Source organism: Lissotriton vulgaris, chromosome 11, assembly GCF_964263255.1.
Source record: "Lissotriton vulgaris chromosome 11, aLisVul1.2, whole genome shotgun sequence".
Classification (NCBI taxonomy): Eukaryota; Metazoa; Chordata; class Amphibia; order Caudata; family Salamandridae; genus Lissotriton; species Lissotriton vulgaris.
This window is the reverse complement of record NC_141699.1, coordinates 1,084,100,804-1,084,116,132: the sequence shown is the minus strand read 5'-3', so window position 1 is coordinate 1,084,116,132 and position 15,329 is coordinate 1,084,100,804. Positions and strand designations below refer to the sequence as shown.

The 15,329-nt window shown below is 45.2% G+C and overlaps 1 protein-coding gene across 1 annotated transcript in view; it reads left to right on the top strand.

The window, feature by feature from the left end:
* The window catches only part of ARMC9 (armadillo repeat containing 9), a 417,510-nt gene that overhangs the window by 381,932 nt on the left and 20,249 nt on the right, over nucleotides 1–15,329 (top strand). Inside the window, exon 24 of the mRNA XM_086944561.1 lies at nucleotides 11,613–11,779. Within this exon, the coding sequence (XP_086800687.1) occupies nucleotides 11,613–11,779 (167 nt within the window). The remainder of the gene's footprint in view (nucleotides 1–11,612; nucleotides 11,780–15,329) is intronic.

Sequence of the window (15,329 nt, the reverse complement as noted above, 5' to 3'; positions counted from 1 at the left end):
AAATCATTTTTTTTTTTCCCCCACGGGACCCTTTAATAACCCCAACAACATTCCTAGGGGGTCAAGAGGGGGATACCTTGCCCCCTTTCATTAAATTCCCCCTTCGTTTTCCACCTCTTCTTCTCTCTCGATCCTACCGAGAGACAAGATGGCGTCCGCTCCGGACTGTACTCACACGCCTGAATCAGGAGGATTGGCATGTCTGAATTCTCTACAGCTGGGGCCATAAACTACATCCGCAGGGTTAGGTGATAGCCTGGAACCAGCCTGGCATCTAAAATGGCTGCCGTGCACGACAAAATTGTGGCATTCGAAAAAAGGCAAGATGGCGCAGCCGCTGGAAGAGATGTATCAACATATATCAGCCTCCTCAGCCACCCTCAGGAAACATAGGGGATTAGGATATGTCTCCCGCACCCCCTTATACCTAGTACTTTAATTAACGAAGCACAAAATGGCGAATTCCCGTTTCGCTACCAGTTTGCGGCCCAGTTCGCGGCCCGTGAAGCGCTTCTACCGTGAAAAATCATTTTTTTTTTTTTTTCCCCACGGGACCCTTTAATAACCCCAACAACATTCCTAGGGGGTCAAGAGGGGGATACCTTGCCCCCTTTCATTAAATTCCCCCTTAGTTTTTCACCTTTTCTTCTCTCTCGATCCTACCGAGAGACAAGATGGCGGCCGCTCCGGACTGTCACGCAGCAAAAAAAAAATAAAAAAAACACGCACAGCCGCTGGAAGAGATGTATCAACATATATCAGCCTCCTCAGCCACCCTCAGGAAACATAGGGGATTAGGATACGTCTCCCGCACCCACTTATAACTAGTAATTTAATTTACGAAGCACAAAATGGCGAATTCCCGTTTCGCTACCAGTTCGCGGCCGCGCTTCTACCGTGAAAAATCATTTTTTTTTTTTTCCCCACGGGACCCTTTAATAACCCCAACAACATTCCTAGGGGGTCAAGAGGGGGATACCTTGCCCCCTTTCATTAAATTCCCCCTTCGTTTTCCACCTCTTCTTCTCTCTCGATCCTACCGAGAGACAAGATGGCGTCCGCTCCGGACTGTTTAGAATGTTGACAGACACCGGAGAGCCAATCAGCTTTCTGCGCGCAAAGTTCCGATAAGCGAAAAGTAAGCGGACCGGATCGCTGCCCAGAGCGCTGTTACAGATATATATCTTGGTTTGAACGTTAATTTCTCAAAAACTACTGGAGCACATATATTGAGACCTAGCAAAGGCACATCGGGCTAACAGTCCCTACAATTTTGCCAAGTTTCGTGCAAATCCATTCAGCCGTTCGAGCTAAAAGTGAGTCCAACCGCCCTATGGAAAACTCAATGCAAAAAACGCGTTTTGGGACCCCCCTTTTTTCTCAGCCCCCCCTTGACGAAACCCCACCAAATTTTCAGGGGCTGCTCAGAAACAAAATGTGCCATTTTCCTGAAAATTTCAGCCGATTCCGTCCACAAACGCCAAAGTTATTAGACATAGAATTTTCAAAAGTCCCATAGGGAAAAAATTCTAACTATATATACCTACTGGCGATAGCCAGTAGGTAATATATATATATATATATATATATGTATGTATATATATATATATATATATATATATATATATATATATATATATATATCCCTTGAACTCGTCCTATCTATCAGAATTCTTGCAAAAGAGACGAACCGTACCCGGAATTGTGCTGAATATTATTTTATTCTCTGCCCAGCACCGCCGCCATAAAGCGTGTCACTGAAGAAACAAAACAGGTTAAACTAACGTTTGAGTTCGGTGTAATGTTCAGGAACAATGTATCATTTCAAACTCAAAAAAACATTAAAATTCACGAGTTAAAGTTATCTTAAGTAAATAAAATGTGCCCCTAGGTAACTATAACTTGCGCCACCACCATGCATATTTTTCTCATCAATAATTTCACTGCAAATGTTGAAGTGATATTACCAAGGATGTCATAGAAGATGTCATGAGTAATGTAATATGTGGGGTGCAGTGCATGGTGAGGGAAGCCAACACAGTTTTCCCTGTCCACGCCAGTGCGGGCAGGGGTCAGGGAGGGGGGCATCATGGCCCCTTTCCTTTTAAAAAGTTTAGCTTCCCAGCGGGATGTGGTCCCGTGGCCTTTAGAGGCTTGGGGAGGTGGGGGCATGTAGCCCCCTTCCAGTTAAAAGAATATGTTGGGACTGTGAGATGGGTCCCCAAGGCCAAATACGGCCCGGGGAGGGGGGGCTGCATGCCTGCCTCCTTCTGAAGAACATGGCAGGCCTTTGGTAACGGGGGTCCACGTGCCAACCCACCCCTGAAGATTACATCGGTCCCGGGGATGGGGCTCCTGGGCTGAAATCAGCCCGAGTGGGGTAGCGCATGCCTCCCTCCCTCCTAAAAGTTGTTGGGCCCTAGGAGATGAAGTCCCCAGGGCCAAAATCGGCCCGTAGAGTGGGCAGCGTGCCGCATTCCCCCCTATAAAAGATGTTGGGCACCAGGAGATGGTGTCCCCAGGGACGAAATTGGCCTGGGAAGGACCATTTAGTGTTTGAAAACATGGTAGGTGTTTACTTAAATGTACAAGTACATTTGCACAGCCTCACTGATGACTGGCCCTCTGAGGTTCGTTCGTGGGTTGCATTGCGTTAAATACTGAACCTTACCAAGTTAACCTTGGCTGATGCTGGTAAAGGAGGCTTTCCTTTAACCAGTAAAGGGTTGTTGCTGTGTAGAATGGCTCCAGAGTCAAAAAATGAACAGCCCATGCACAATTTCTCCCAAAGAACTGATCTTGCTTGACTGAAAGCCGAATAGTGGCAAGGAGTAAATGTTTCTCATTCTTCTGGTATCATTGGATAATTATGCTTCAGGTGATGTCTCATCCTTCCAGTGTGATCAGATTAGCTATGGCCCGCCACTCATTTGGGGAATTTCCCATCTCTGGTTGCATGGTCTTTTGTTCCATGGTCTGCGGCTGATCTTCTCAGTTACTTTCACTGCACAACAATGCTCATTGTAGGAACACAAGCGATCCATGCTTATGGTATTGTCTTCCTTGTGTTGTTTTGCCCTAGAGGCTGTTTTTTGCACAATTGCCTTCTCGCTGAATAGTGAGCTGGCACTCCTGTTTTGTTTCAGAGGAAGATCCAGTTTCCTGCCTTTCTCAGACTCTGTATTTTCAAGCTTATCTATTCAGCCTGCAAATTGCCTGCCTCTGAGCTGAAGCTCCACAGAGATCAGCAGCCCAAGCTACTACAACATATCTTTTAGGCTATCCAGGGAAGGCCTGGTGGTCCGTTTCTCCTCGCACATGGATTAGGATTGAGAGCGATATCCGCCGGAGAGGGGTCTACGGAGAAAGTCTTCATCCACCTCTGGTATCGCATCAGATGCTTGGAATTAGATAGGTGAGCGGAACAGCCTGCTTGACACATAATGCTCAATAAACGCACAGAACTAGCCTTGAAAAGTGCCAAGCAGGCGTTTATGGGTGAGGCAGGGCGCTATAAAAGTACAATGTAAGTGTACTGTCCTGGTGAGGAAGGGCTCTCTGAAATGTGCAAACTGACTCCAACTTGTTGAGGACCATTTACCTTTTTCTAAAACGACTAGCATTGGGCGGGACTTTTCACTGTTGCATCTACTGTGTGGTTGTGCTGAGTCTCCACTCTCTACACTACTTCTCTACTCCCTTCATTGCTCCTATGAAGAGGATCTTGCACAGGCTGTAGGTGGGAATTCGGTTTGTTGAAGAAAAACTTCTGGGGTGACTGATATCAGTAAGTGGTCCAAAACGGACAGCAGCGTCCCCACCTTCAATAGTCAGTAATTGAGGTGCGGGAATACATGTATCCCAGGCCTGTGTAGATGGGCTGCGGCCACCGACATCACCTTTGTAACCACTTGAGGAGTAGAGGCGAGGCAGAAGGGTAGACTTGCATAGGTGTGCTCTACCCCGCCTTGAACCTTAGGAAGCATCTGTAGGACTGCATGACCAGCACATGAAAGTATATTTCCTGCAAGTCCAAGGACACCATCTAACTCCCTGCATCCAGGGTGTAAAGTACCTGGACGAAAGTCAATATCTTAAGCGTCAATAACCTCAAACTGAATACAGATAAGACGGAGGTCTTATTTTTCAATCAAAAAGCTCCCATACCAGCCAACATATGGTGGTCTATAGAATGAATCCGCCCCCTGCCCCAGTACAATCTGCTCGTAATTTGGGTTTTCTATTTGATACGGCGTTGTCCTGTAAAACCCAAATCAACAAAGTCTCGGCATCTTGCTTCGGAAAGCTCTGCATGATTAAGAAGATAGCTCCCTTTCTCTCACTTGATTCACGGAGGACGGTGGTTCACGCCTTGATCACGTCCCATTTTGACTATGCAAACAGTCTGTACGTGGGAGCCTCAGCTTATCTTATCAAGGGTTTACAGATAGTGCCGAATGCTGCGGCCAGGCTGATTTGTAACATTCCATATCACCACTCTATTACACCGTACCTGGCCACACTGCATTGGTTGCCGGTGAGTCAACGTATACAATTTAAGTCCTTAGTCATTGCCTTTAGGGCTCTCAATTGTCGAGGCCCTGCATATTTGAGGCATAGACTCAAAGTTACTCAAGCGGTACGTGACCTTAGGTCAAACCATCTTCGCCTGATGTACACCCCACGTTTCTGTCTTGCACGAACTGGGGGCCGGGCCTTTGTGGTGGTCACATCTAAACTCTGGAATCGCCTCCCGCTGGATCTTAGATCTATCCCTACTGAGCCCTTGTTTCGGAGGAAACTCAAGACTTGGTTCTTTTCCATGATCTAGCTAACACTGAATCCCTCTGGTGTCGGTTGTCTGCAGCGCCGGGACACCCCCGTTGGGGGAGTCGTGCGCTTTATAAGCTTCAAAATAAAATAAATAATAAATAAATAAAGCGTGTCATTCAGAAGTAAGGTGTTCAGAAGCCAAAGGTCCAATGTCGTCCCAACTCAACCATTTTTTTGTGGGGTACCGGAAATAACAGGATTAGCAGCCCCGTGTTTTCTCTGCCTCCATGACTTGTCTATATCATGATCTTTAGCGTCCAATGGTCTTAAGTTATAGCGCATCAGCTGGGCAGGAAATATCGAATTCAGCCACCTGCCAGGTATATATGACCATGTGGCGGTTAGAGGGGTTCTTTTTTGTGTTCTGCATTGCAAATCAGTCTTGACCCTGTGCCTCATGGGAACAGTCCAGACCAAACTGCCAAGCCAGGTCTTCCCTGAACCGGAAACCGGTTTCTGGGTAACACCCTTCATCAGCCAGGCTAGCTTAAATCCAGTGGCAAAGTGAGTAAGGGACCCACGTCTGGGCATACGCTGCCAACTTAGGGCGAACAAAGCAAACACAAGGAGATGATGGACGGAGCGCTGAAACATTTCAGACTCTCACCTCCAGTCCCAGATCTGGGTTGAATCCATCATCATTCTTTAGCTCACTTCGCCCCCTCAGTCCAGATATATGCAAATCAGTGTTGACCCTGTGCCTCATGGCCGAACTGCCAAGCCAGGTCGTCCCTGAAACGGAAACAAGGGGTCAAACAGAAAGCTCATCCTAAGGATGAAGGGTCTAACAGTAAGCCCATCCTAAGGATGATGGGTCTAACAGTAGGCCCATCCTGTGGATGACGGATCTAACAGTAAGCCCATCCTGTGGATGACGGATCTAACAGTAAGCACAGTTTAACAGTAAGCCCATCCTAAGGATGGCGGGTCTAACAGTAGGCCCATCCTAAGAATGACAATTCTAACAGTAAGCCCATCCTAAGGATTACAAGCCTAACAGTAGGTCCATCCTAAGGATGATAGGTTTAACTGTAGGCCCATCTAAGGATGACGAGTCTAACAGTAGGACCATCCTAAGGATGACGAGTCTAACAGTAAGCCCAGTTTAACAGTAAGCCCATCCTAAGGATGGCGGGTCTAACAGTAGGCCCATCCTAAGAATGACAATTCTAACAGTAAGCCCATCCTAAGGATTACAAGCCTAACAGTAGGTCCATCCTAAGGATGATAGGTTTAACTGTAGGCCCATCTAAGGATGACGAGTCTAACTGTAGGACCATCTTAAGGATGACGAGTCTAACACTAGGCCCATCCTATGGATGGCAGGTCAACTTGTATGTCAGCTAGAGCACAGAGTAACTTTGGTTATGAGTACAGCCGAGTTCTGAGACTAGTCTTGAATCGAGCAAATAAGGCCTCTTTTCTAGGTGTGTCTGTTAGCAGGTTCCATGGTTGACAGATGGAAAGACCAACGTCTAACAAAGCTTTAATTGAAGCTGTCCGCTTAAGAGTTGTTCATTGGTAGCAGTAACTTACCTTGGATGGAGCTAAAGTGTGGGCACATGGCATTTGCAAACTTTAGCCTCCTGCCTTGAGCCAGTACAATTGTATTCTAGAGTCTGAGATATGTTCTCCCCTTTGAAGTCTCAAGAGTAGTTGAGCCGCTAGCGTTTCTGCAATCTGTAGTTTATCGACAAGGACTTTGGTAACCCCAAATATCTAGAGTTAGCATTATCAAATTGATAATTAAACAAAGTGTCTACCACAACTGGGAGTGCTGAGAATGGAAGAAGGTTGCAAGTTGGAAAAGATTGTGCCACAACTATAAGGTGTCAATGGAGGAGCATCCCTAGATTGACCACTTTTGCCCTTGGCGCAGTTCATAGAGAAATTACATCCTGCCCCTGTACCAAAATACAGGGACCTGGTAAAGGGTCTGTGACTGGTCGTGTGCCGCTAGAAGCTGTGCTTTCAGCGTTGTTGAGGTGTGTCTGCACAAAAACATAAACTTCTCTCTTCAAAGTCCGGTCCGGAAGGAGAGAATGCGAACCTGAGAGTGGGCTGTACTAGAACAACAACAGAAGCTGGCATAGGGGCAGCTGAGCTTTCATGGAGGAGCTCGTGTCCTGGGACATTGGGAGGGACACAAACCATTCATTCAGTGGCAGCGAACATATCCTGTTCCGTCTGTATTCGCGTCTGCAGTGTCCTCTGACAGCCGATCACCCACCCAGGACTTGCCACCACGTCTGGGGAGCTTTTGTACCACAGAGGGCAGACGCACAGTGCTGGGGTGAAAAGGCTGCTGGTTCTTGTGTTACCTTCCTCTTGTTCACCCTTTGTGCAGGGCGCCTCCGTCCCTGATGCGTGTTGCTGGCTCTGTGCCTCGCCTTCTGTGTGTCGAGATCCTGTTCCAGGCCATTCTCACGCGCACTCTTCAGTGGCGTCACGCAAAATGATGCTCCCCTACAGATGATGTGATGGGGAGCCCGAATCTCCTATGTGTCACAAATATTCATTGGCCTTGGGCTGAACGTGGCCCACTGAAGCGTTGGGGGGGGGGGTGGCCAAGGGCTGCTGGGGCCGGTGTTACACACCTGGCGCTCCTGTGAGGTGGTGTAGATTCAGAAGGCCGTGAGGTTTTACAGTTGTAGAATGAGACGGTGAGTTACAAAACCACAGGTCACGCAGACGTAAAGGGTACGTAGCAACATGCAAGAGATGGTGGGGGCATGAAAGGACCGACACCCTCCTCCTTACCAGTGTAAGATCATGCATCAGGGATTTGCACCATGATTGTGGTTGAAAACCTTTGCCAACTGACTGCCAAAAGGGAGCGGTACAAAAGGGGGTGGTGATGGAGGGAGCATCTGAACCAATCAAACACTCACACCCAGTCAAAAGATCTGGGTTTGATCCATCACCGTTCTTTAGCCCAATCTGCCACCCCAGTTCAGACATGGCTATATGCAAATCAGTCTGACCCTGTGCCTCATGGGAACAGTCCAGCCCGAACTGCCAAGCCATGCCTTCCCTGGACCGGAAACAAGCTTCCGAGGACCGGTTTCAGGCATTCCAGCCGTCTTCAGCCCAGCTTGCTTGAATCCAGTGGCAAAGTGAGCAAGGGACTCACGTCTGAGCATACCCTGCCACACTTATGGCGGCCAAAAGTGGGACAAAAGGGGGTGGTGATGGACGGAGCATCTGAACCAATCAAACACTCACACCCAGTCAAAAGATCTGGGTTTGATCCATCACCGTTCTTTAGCCCACTCTGCCACCTCAGTTCAGACATGGCTATATGAAATCAGTCTGACCCTGTGCCTCATGGGAACAGTCCAGCCCGAACTGCCAAACCATGCCTTCCCTGGACCGGAAACAAGCTTCCGAGGACCGGTTTCTGGCATTCCAGCCGTCTTCAGCCCGGCTTGCTTGAATCCAGTGGCAAAGTGAGCAAGGGACTCACGTCTGAGCATACCCTGCCACCGTAGGGGCCTGCGGACAACCGCTTAAGATGCTTTTGCAAATGGGCCTTGGGGTTTGAGCACATCTAAAATCCATTGTTCACGGAATAATTCAGTTGACGTTTCTTCTGATTGGGAAGCCCTAAAACCTCAAGTTAATTGGCCTGGAGCTACCTTCTGTGTCTTCCACTCTATCTTCCAGAGTTCTAGTTAGCGCATTCAATTTGAACATCCCGTTCTCATAAGGTGCCAACTTCAAGTTTCAATCCAACAGTTACAGACTGCAGACGTTAAGGTTTTGATGTTGTTTGGACCCACTCCACCATTTTTCTCAAGCATGTATGCAAAAAGTTGACTTCAAACATCATTGCATCGATTTAGTTTTCTAGTGCCCCCACAAGTTTTGAATTGCTAGGAGTGAGTCAGTCAAGGGGAACTCATCTCTTTGAATATTCTGGTCATATGGCAGAAGGGTGCCTATTTGCTGTGTGTTCATCTGAGCCATTGTTTAAGGAGTTATATATATATATATATATATATATATATATATATATATATATATATATATATATATATATATATATATATATATATATATATATATATATATATATATATATATATATATATATATATATATATATATATATATATATATATATATATATATATATATATATATATATATATATATATATATATATATATATATATATATATATATATATATATATATATATATATATATATATATATATATATATATATATATATATATATATATCTGGAAACCCTCAAACCACTTCCTGAATTCTCCCAGCGGCAGTCAGTCAGGCGAGGAAAGAGACACAGACCTCCGGAGTTTTACAAGTGGGCAGTATTTTTATTCAGTGACCTAACACAACGCGTTTCAAGCCCGTAAGCCCTTGATCACGTGTCACAGATTTGAATACACCATGATTTCAATTTAAAGTGCAAAAAGCGCCCCTCCCACTGTTTGCATCACAGACCACATGTGTAAAGACATAGAAAAAATACTGTGTATTATAGCTTTCTTCTATTATATCCATAGTACCGCTGATAAAGAGGCATATTTCATTTGGCCCATTTAACATGTTTATACAAGTAATATGTAATTTGGATTTCATTTGTTTAAATGTGCCACTGAACTTATAAAATAATAAATACAGTTCATGTTAATTAAAATATCTTCTTACAAAAAGGCAAAATCCCTTTTCAATCGCCATATTTAAAAGCAGTAATGCAGGGAAAATAAATAACCGGTTAAATCCGTTTTATCAAAATACCCTGTAAAGGATAATTAGTTATGAGATGTTGATACAACTATAAAACAGTTTCTTTAGTTTATACACATTGCCTAGTCTATAGTAATGGAGAGGTTTCAAAAAAGTGCTTAGAAGTACATCCCATACAAAATAGTAAAGTGCTAGTGCAAACGTGGTGTAAATTTCTCAAGATAATCAAATGTAATTGTAGGGTCTAATTTACCGTTAACCACAAGAATAAATATTGATAAATTCCTGGATAATACAGGTATTAGTAATATTTTAAAAAATCCCAAAAACATTTGAATGTAAAAAACAATTATTTAAATTTCATTGTTTATAAAATGAGAAATTATCAATGAGGGAAAGTTATATATGTACATACTATATACATATTCTATTTACAAGGACAAGTTCATATATTTACAAGACTGAAATGTTTGAACCAACGTGTTAAGACCATGCAGTATCTAGCTAGTACTACAGAAAACTCCGCATGTCTTCCGTCGTGTTCAACCCGTTGGGCCATTTGCAATCTAAGTCCAAGATATACTTGGTCTCTAATTGCCGGAGTTGGCGTTCTCTATTGCCCCCTCTCCTCTTTCTGTTGAATTAATTTGATGGCATCAGTCAATAGAGTTAGTTCTGAAGAATCTAACTAGAATATACCCATAGGGTAACAATTATTTTAAATAGGGAAAACATTCAATGTCAAAAACAAAAAGATACAAAAAGCACACGGAAATATAATTATATCTGAAAAGGTATTTATATTGAATTGATCAAAAGATTATTTCATGGGGAATCGAAAACAAATAAATATGAGCAAAGCAAGTTATGAACAGATGTACGCGTGGGTCAGCAAATCAGTACATAACAATTCATCAACTCCTTTCTTTGGAACAGTGTAACTAAGTCATTTCATGAACAAAGGTGTACTCTTGAAGTGATGTTTAGCTTAGGAGATGATGATTTGGTCAACGTTTCGGTCTTGAGTGCTGTTGTCTATAAGACCATCATCAGGACTAATATTTATGCACAATGGTTGCCCCTTTGCAGTGTGGCAAAGAGTAATCAGGCCAGAGGAACAATGAGAAGACTTGGATACCGCAAATATATATGCTGATATAGGTATCTTGTATCAGGGCATCTGAAATGTAAATGGTTGGTCCACTAAATGAAACGCCAAGTTCGCCAATTTGTTGCTTATCAGACTGCAGACAGCGCTTCGGGAAGATAACTTGCTTTGCTCACATTTATTTGTTTTCGATTCCCCATGAAATAACCTTTTGATCAATTTAATATAAATACCTTTTCAGATATAATAATTTTTCTGTGTTCTTTTTGTATCTTTTTGTTTTTGACATTAAATGTTTTCCCTATTTAAAATAATTGTTACCCTATGGGTATATTCTAGTTAGATTCTTCAGAACTAACTCTATTGACTGATGCCATCAAATTAATTCAACTCAGTAAACAAACCAAATCCCTTGTAGCTTTACCCTACTTTGAATTCTTCATTGCCCATACCTACAAGGGTCAATTGGGTTACCCATTATCTATTTACGTAGTCTACCAGTGACATTTAACTTACAGCCCCTGGGTACATTATGCACCATAAAATGGGGACTTGTAGGTAAGATGAATATGTCAATTAGAGGTATACCAGTTTCATCATGTGGAAAGTAGTAGCACAGGCGCTTTACCTCTGTTTAGCAGTGGTAAAGTGCAAGGAGTTGTACGGCCAGTAAAACCAGATAGGGCCAGAATTTGGGCGGTACACCACGCAAAAGATGGTCATTTCGCCTCCAAAAAATAAATGGATGTTTGTATGTTGGCTATGTTTTATTGTGTTTGTATAATGTGTACAAGGACTACTGTAGTAAACAGTTACAGTAGCTCAGTGTGTGTTGAGGCTGAAGAATCATTATTGATTGTGTTTTGGTGCTGTAAAAGCTTTTCTCCTGGTGCAGGACTGTTTATACATTAAATATATAACATCTAATTAATGAATCCTATTCTCTTCCAGTGATATCTCCTCAGCCTTCAACAGTAAATCAAAGATGCCGCGAAGTGCTGAGTCTGTGAGCCCAAGGAAAGGGAAAACGCCAAACATTGCCCCGCAGTTCTCACAGTCTGGACCGCAGCAAACCAGTCGCCCCAGCTCCGCCGGATCCTCGACGCGAAGCAGGCAGAGTAAGCACTCTTAGTTGGATAATCTACTAATCCTCCAATGAAATCCCTCTCTTACCACTGCATCACACACCCCATTCGAAAGGTAAACCGGTCCTCAAATAATTACGGCCACTGAGATTTACGAAGTTTCTGAAATGGCTTATTCGGAGCAGCACCTTGTACCGCTTGAACTCTTGTTCCCAGTAGCCTTGTGGATGCAACGGTCACATAAGTTACACTTGTGTGGCCTTTCTTGCTTTTTCTTTTGTTTAACATTACATTAATGAGTAGAACTCTCAACAGTTGAAGCAATAAAATGTTGATGAAGTTTCATGTTCCCCAGTGGTGTTGGTGCTGCCAGTTCTCTCTACTGTCAGCCCTGAGTTTTGTCTCTCCGCCGCCATGTTCACACTGTTAAAGCTGCAATGAAGGCTTGTGGCCCAGAGGGTGTCCTTTCTCCAGCCTACATCCCTCCCATACTGATTCAGAACACAGCCTGCTAAAGGCGTCTGTCAAAGCATTGACTCCACACTAATCTGTGAAAAGTGTTGCTCTCTGTTCAGCGTCATCTCAAAGCAGTGGAAATGCATCTCAAGGTCCCCTGACAGTAAGAAAAGGGGTGTAGCTGCCAAAGTATGGATCTAGCTCTCCCTGCAGAGCAATCTGTCCCTTACTCCATGCATCTTTACCTCTCTACCTTGGCTGAAAGTGATTCTTTTTTACAAACCTACTAGGTTTTTAAATAAAAAATGTTAAACATTATTGGAAAACACAGATAGTTTTGTTTCCAGTAAACTATTCTTACCTTTCTTTTCCAGTAAACTGTTCTTTTCTTCTTTTCTTTTATTCAGACGTCTATTTCTGACTTTGCTGGGAGGAGGGTAGGGTTGTGTGATCAGATATATTCACCTAGGATGAGTCAAGCTGATAGGGAAGGGACATTTTTAGCTGACCATGGGTGGTTGTTCTAATACAAGCAGTGAGAGTTCTACCACCAACATGTGGGGAAATGACCCAGAAAGAGTCCCTGATCTTAAAATCAGTGTGGGGAGGGGTGCAGTGTTGGGTTTTGCTCAGAAGATGCCAGCAGAAGCTTGCAGCACCTGTTGGTTCAACAAGGTTGGTGCATAAGCAGAGTTGTGAGTGAAGAACAAAACCCAGCGTTGAGTGAAGGTCACCATGGCCGAGGATCATGGAAAAGCTGACGTTGAGATTAAGGCTGGTTACCGTTACCAAGGGTTAAGAAAATGATCTCCGTAACCGAGGATTTACTTTTAATTTAATTCACATCTACAGGGGTTTTGTTTGGTGAGTTTCTTCTGAATATGGCCGCCTGCAGTCAAGCCGGGTGTCATCTGCATGCTTTGGGATGGGGGAGAGGGTGGTGGCTTGTAGAGAGACTTATATAGAGGATCCTTAACTTTTCGTTTGGGAGCAGGGTTGAAAGCCAAGGGATATCATTCAGGGTTGTTCGCAATAGGGCTCGCTACACCCTAGATTCACCAGTGGTTTCTCTGAGAACTTAAACATTAATATATAATTGTGGGGCATATAAGAGACTGTACCACCTACCGAAATGTACAAGAAACATTCTAATCCGCCTGGAATTCTCCCTTAATCAACAAACTCTGGAAGAGATGGCAGCCCTAAGTAAATATTATTATCTCACAACAGCGGCACGCGACAACACACTGAAGGCCATCCTGAAACACATTTTCATCGAACCTGGGAACCCCTGGTCAGCTATCATCGAAGCAGCCATGACGCAATTGAATCTGGCGATCGAGTCATGGAACCCAGACCTTGTCAACTACACGACCATCAAACACGCGATAAAAAAGCAAGTGCGCGCATGCTCTCGGGACATGGACATGGAGTCCCTCACGAAAAGAGCCTTCCATGAGTCCCTATGCCTGCGACATACCGTGCACAGTCCTCGAAACCATCTCACGCAGGCCGTGGGCCTCCCAGCTCTCCACAAGATTCTTGCCTACAGACTGCACCCCCTGCCACTGAAAGAACTATATCATCCGGAAAATGCAGGCATAGGAGCTCGGGATTGCAGACTCTGTAATTATAAACGAGAGTCATTGGCCCACTTACTATTTTGCTGCCCTGCCCTACGTGCACCCCGCACCCTCTACCTTAGGCCCATTCTTAGGGACGCCGGGACACGCACAGCTAAGGAAGCAATCCATCATCTATACACCTTGAGCATAGTAAAACAGATGGCCTCATTCGGAAAATGTATGCAACAGACTCGGCTCGAGCTGATAGCTGCCAAGGCCACGCAGGAATAGAGACTTCGTCGCGGGACACCTGGTGGCTCTCACAGGTCCCCGACCGCGTGCTCCCTTATGAACTATGGGAACTTCTCACAAACGCTTGTCTACAGAAATTTTGTGATTTTAACTTTTGTAATTTTATACCTTGGTCTTAATGTAATGGTTTTAAGTAACCACACAATAAAGTTATTCATTCATATATAATTGACCCCTCGGCACCCACAAGCTCTACACAGTCGCTGGACAGTATGGCGAGCAGTCGTCCAAGGAATGGGAATCAGTTAGGCATCTCACTCCTCTCATCTAGTGAGAGTAGTCTATATTCCAATAACCGTGGCACGGCTGTCTCAGTCTATAGGGCCTCGCTTAGAGACTTTAAGGGCAGCACAGTAGGATCTTGCAGTCTCTACCCTTTGATGGCAGCCCTTTAGCACCTCACACCCTGAGAAGGCAGCCCCTTAGCATCACACTGAACCCCAGCTTGGACTCTGAGAAGGCAGCCCCTTGCCATCACACTGAACCCCAGCTTGGACTCTGAGAAGGCAGCCCCTTGGCATCACACTGAACCCCAGCTTGGACTCCAGGAAGGCAGCCCCTTGGCATCACACTGAACCCCAGCTTGGACTCTGGGAAGGCAGCCCCTTGGCATCACACTGAACCCCAGCTTGGACTCTGGGAAGGCAGCCCCTTGGCATCACACTGAACCCCAGCTTGGACTCTGAGAAGGCAGCCCCTTGGCAGCCCCTTGGCATCACACAGAACCCCAGCTTGGACTCTGAGAAGACAGATCACTCAGAACCCCAGCTTGGACTCTGGGAAGGCAGCCCCTTGGCATCACACTGAACCCCAGCTTGGACTCTGAGAAGGCAACCCCTTGGCATCACACTGAACCCCAGCTTGGACTCCAGGAAGGCAGCCCCTTGGCATCACACGGAACCCCAGCTTGGACTCTGAGAAGGCAGCCCCTTGGCAGCCCCTTGGCATCACACAGAACCCCAGCTTGGACTCTGGGAAGGCAGCCCCTTGGCATCACACAGAACCCCAGCTTGGACTCCAGGAAGGCAGCCCCTTGGCATCACACAGAACCCCAGCTTGGACTCCAGGAAGGCAGCCCCTTGGCATCACACTGAACCCCAGCTTGGACTCTGAGAAGGCAGCCCCTTGGCATCACACAGAACCCCAGCTTGGACTCCAGGAAGGCAGCCCCTTGGCATCACACTGAACCCCAGCTTGGACTCTGAGAAGGCAACCCCTTGGCATCACACTGAACCCCAGCTTGGACTCCA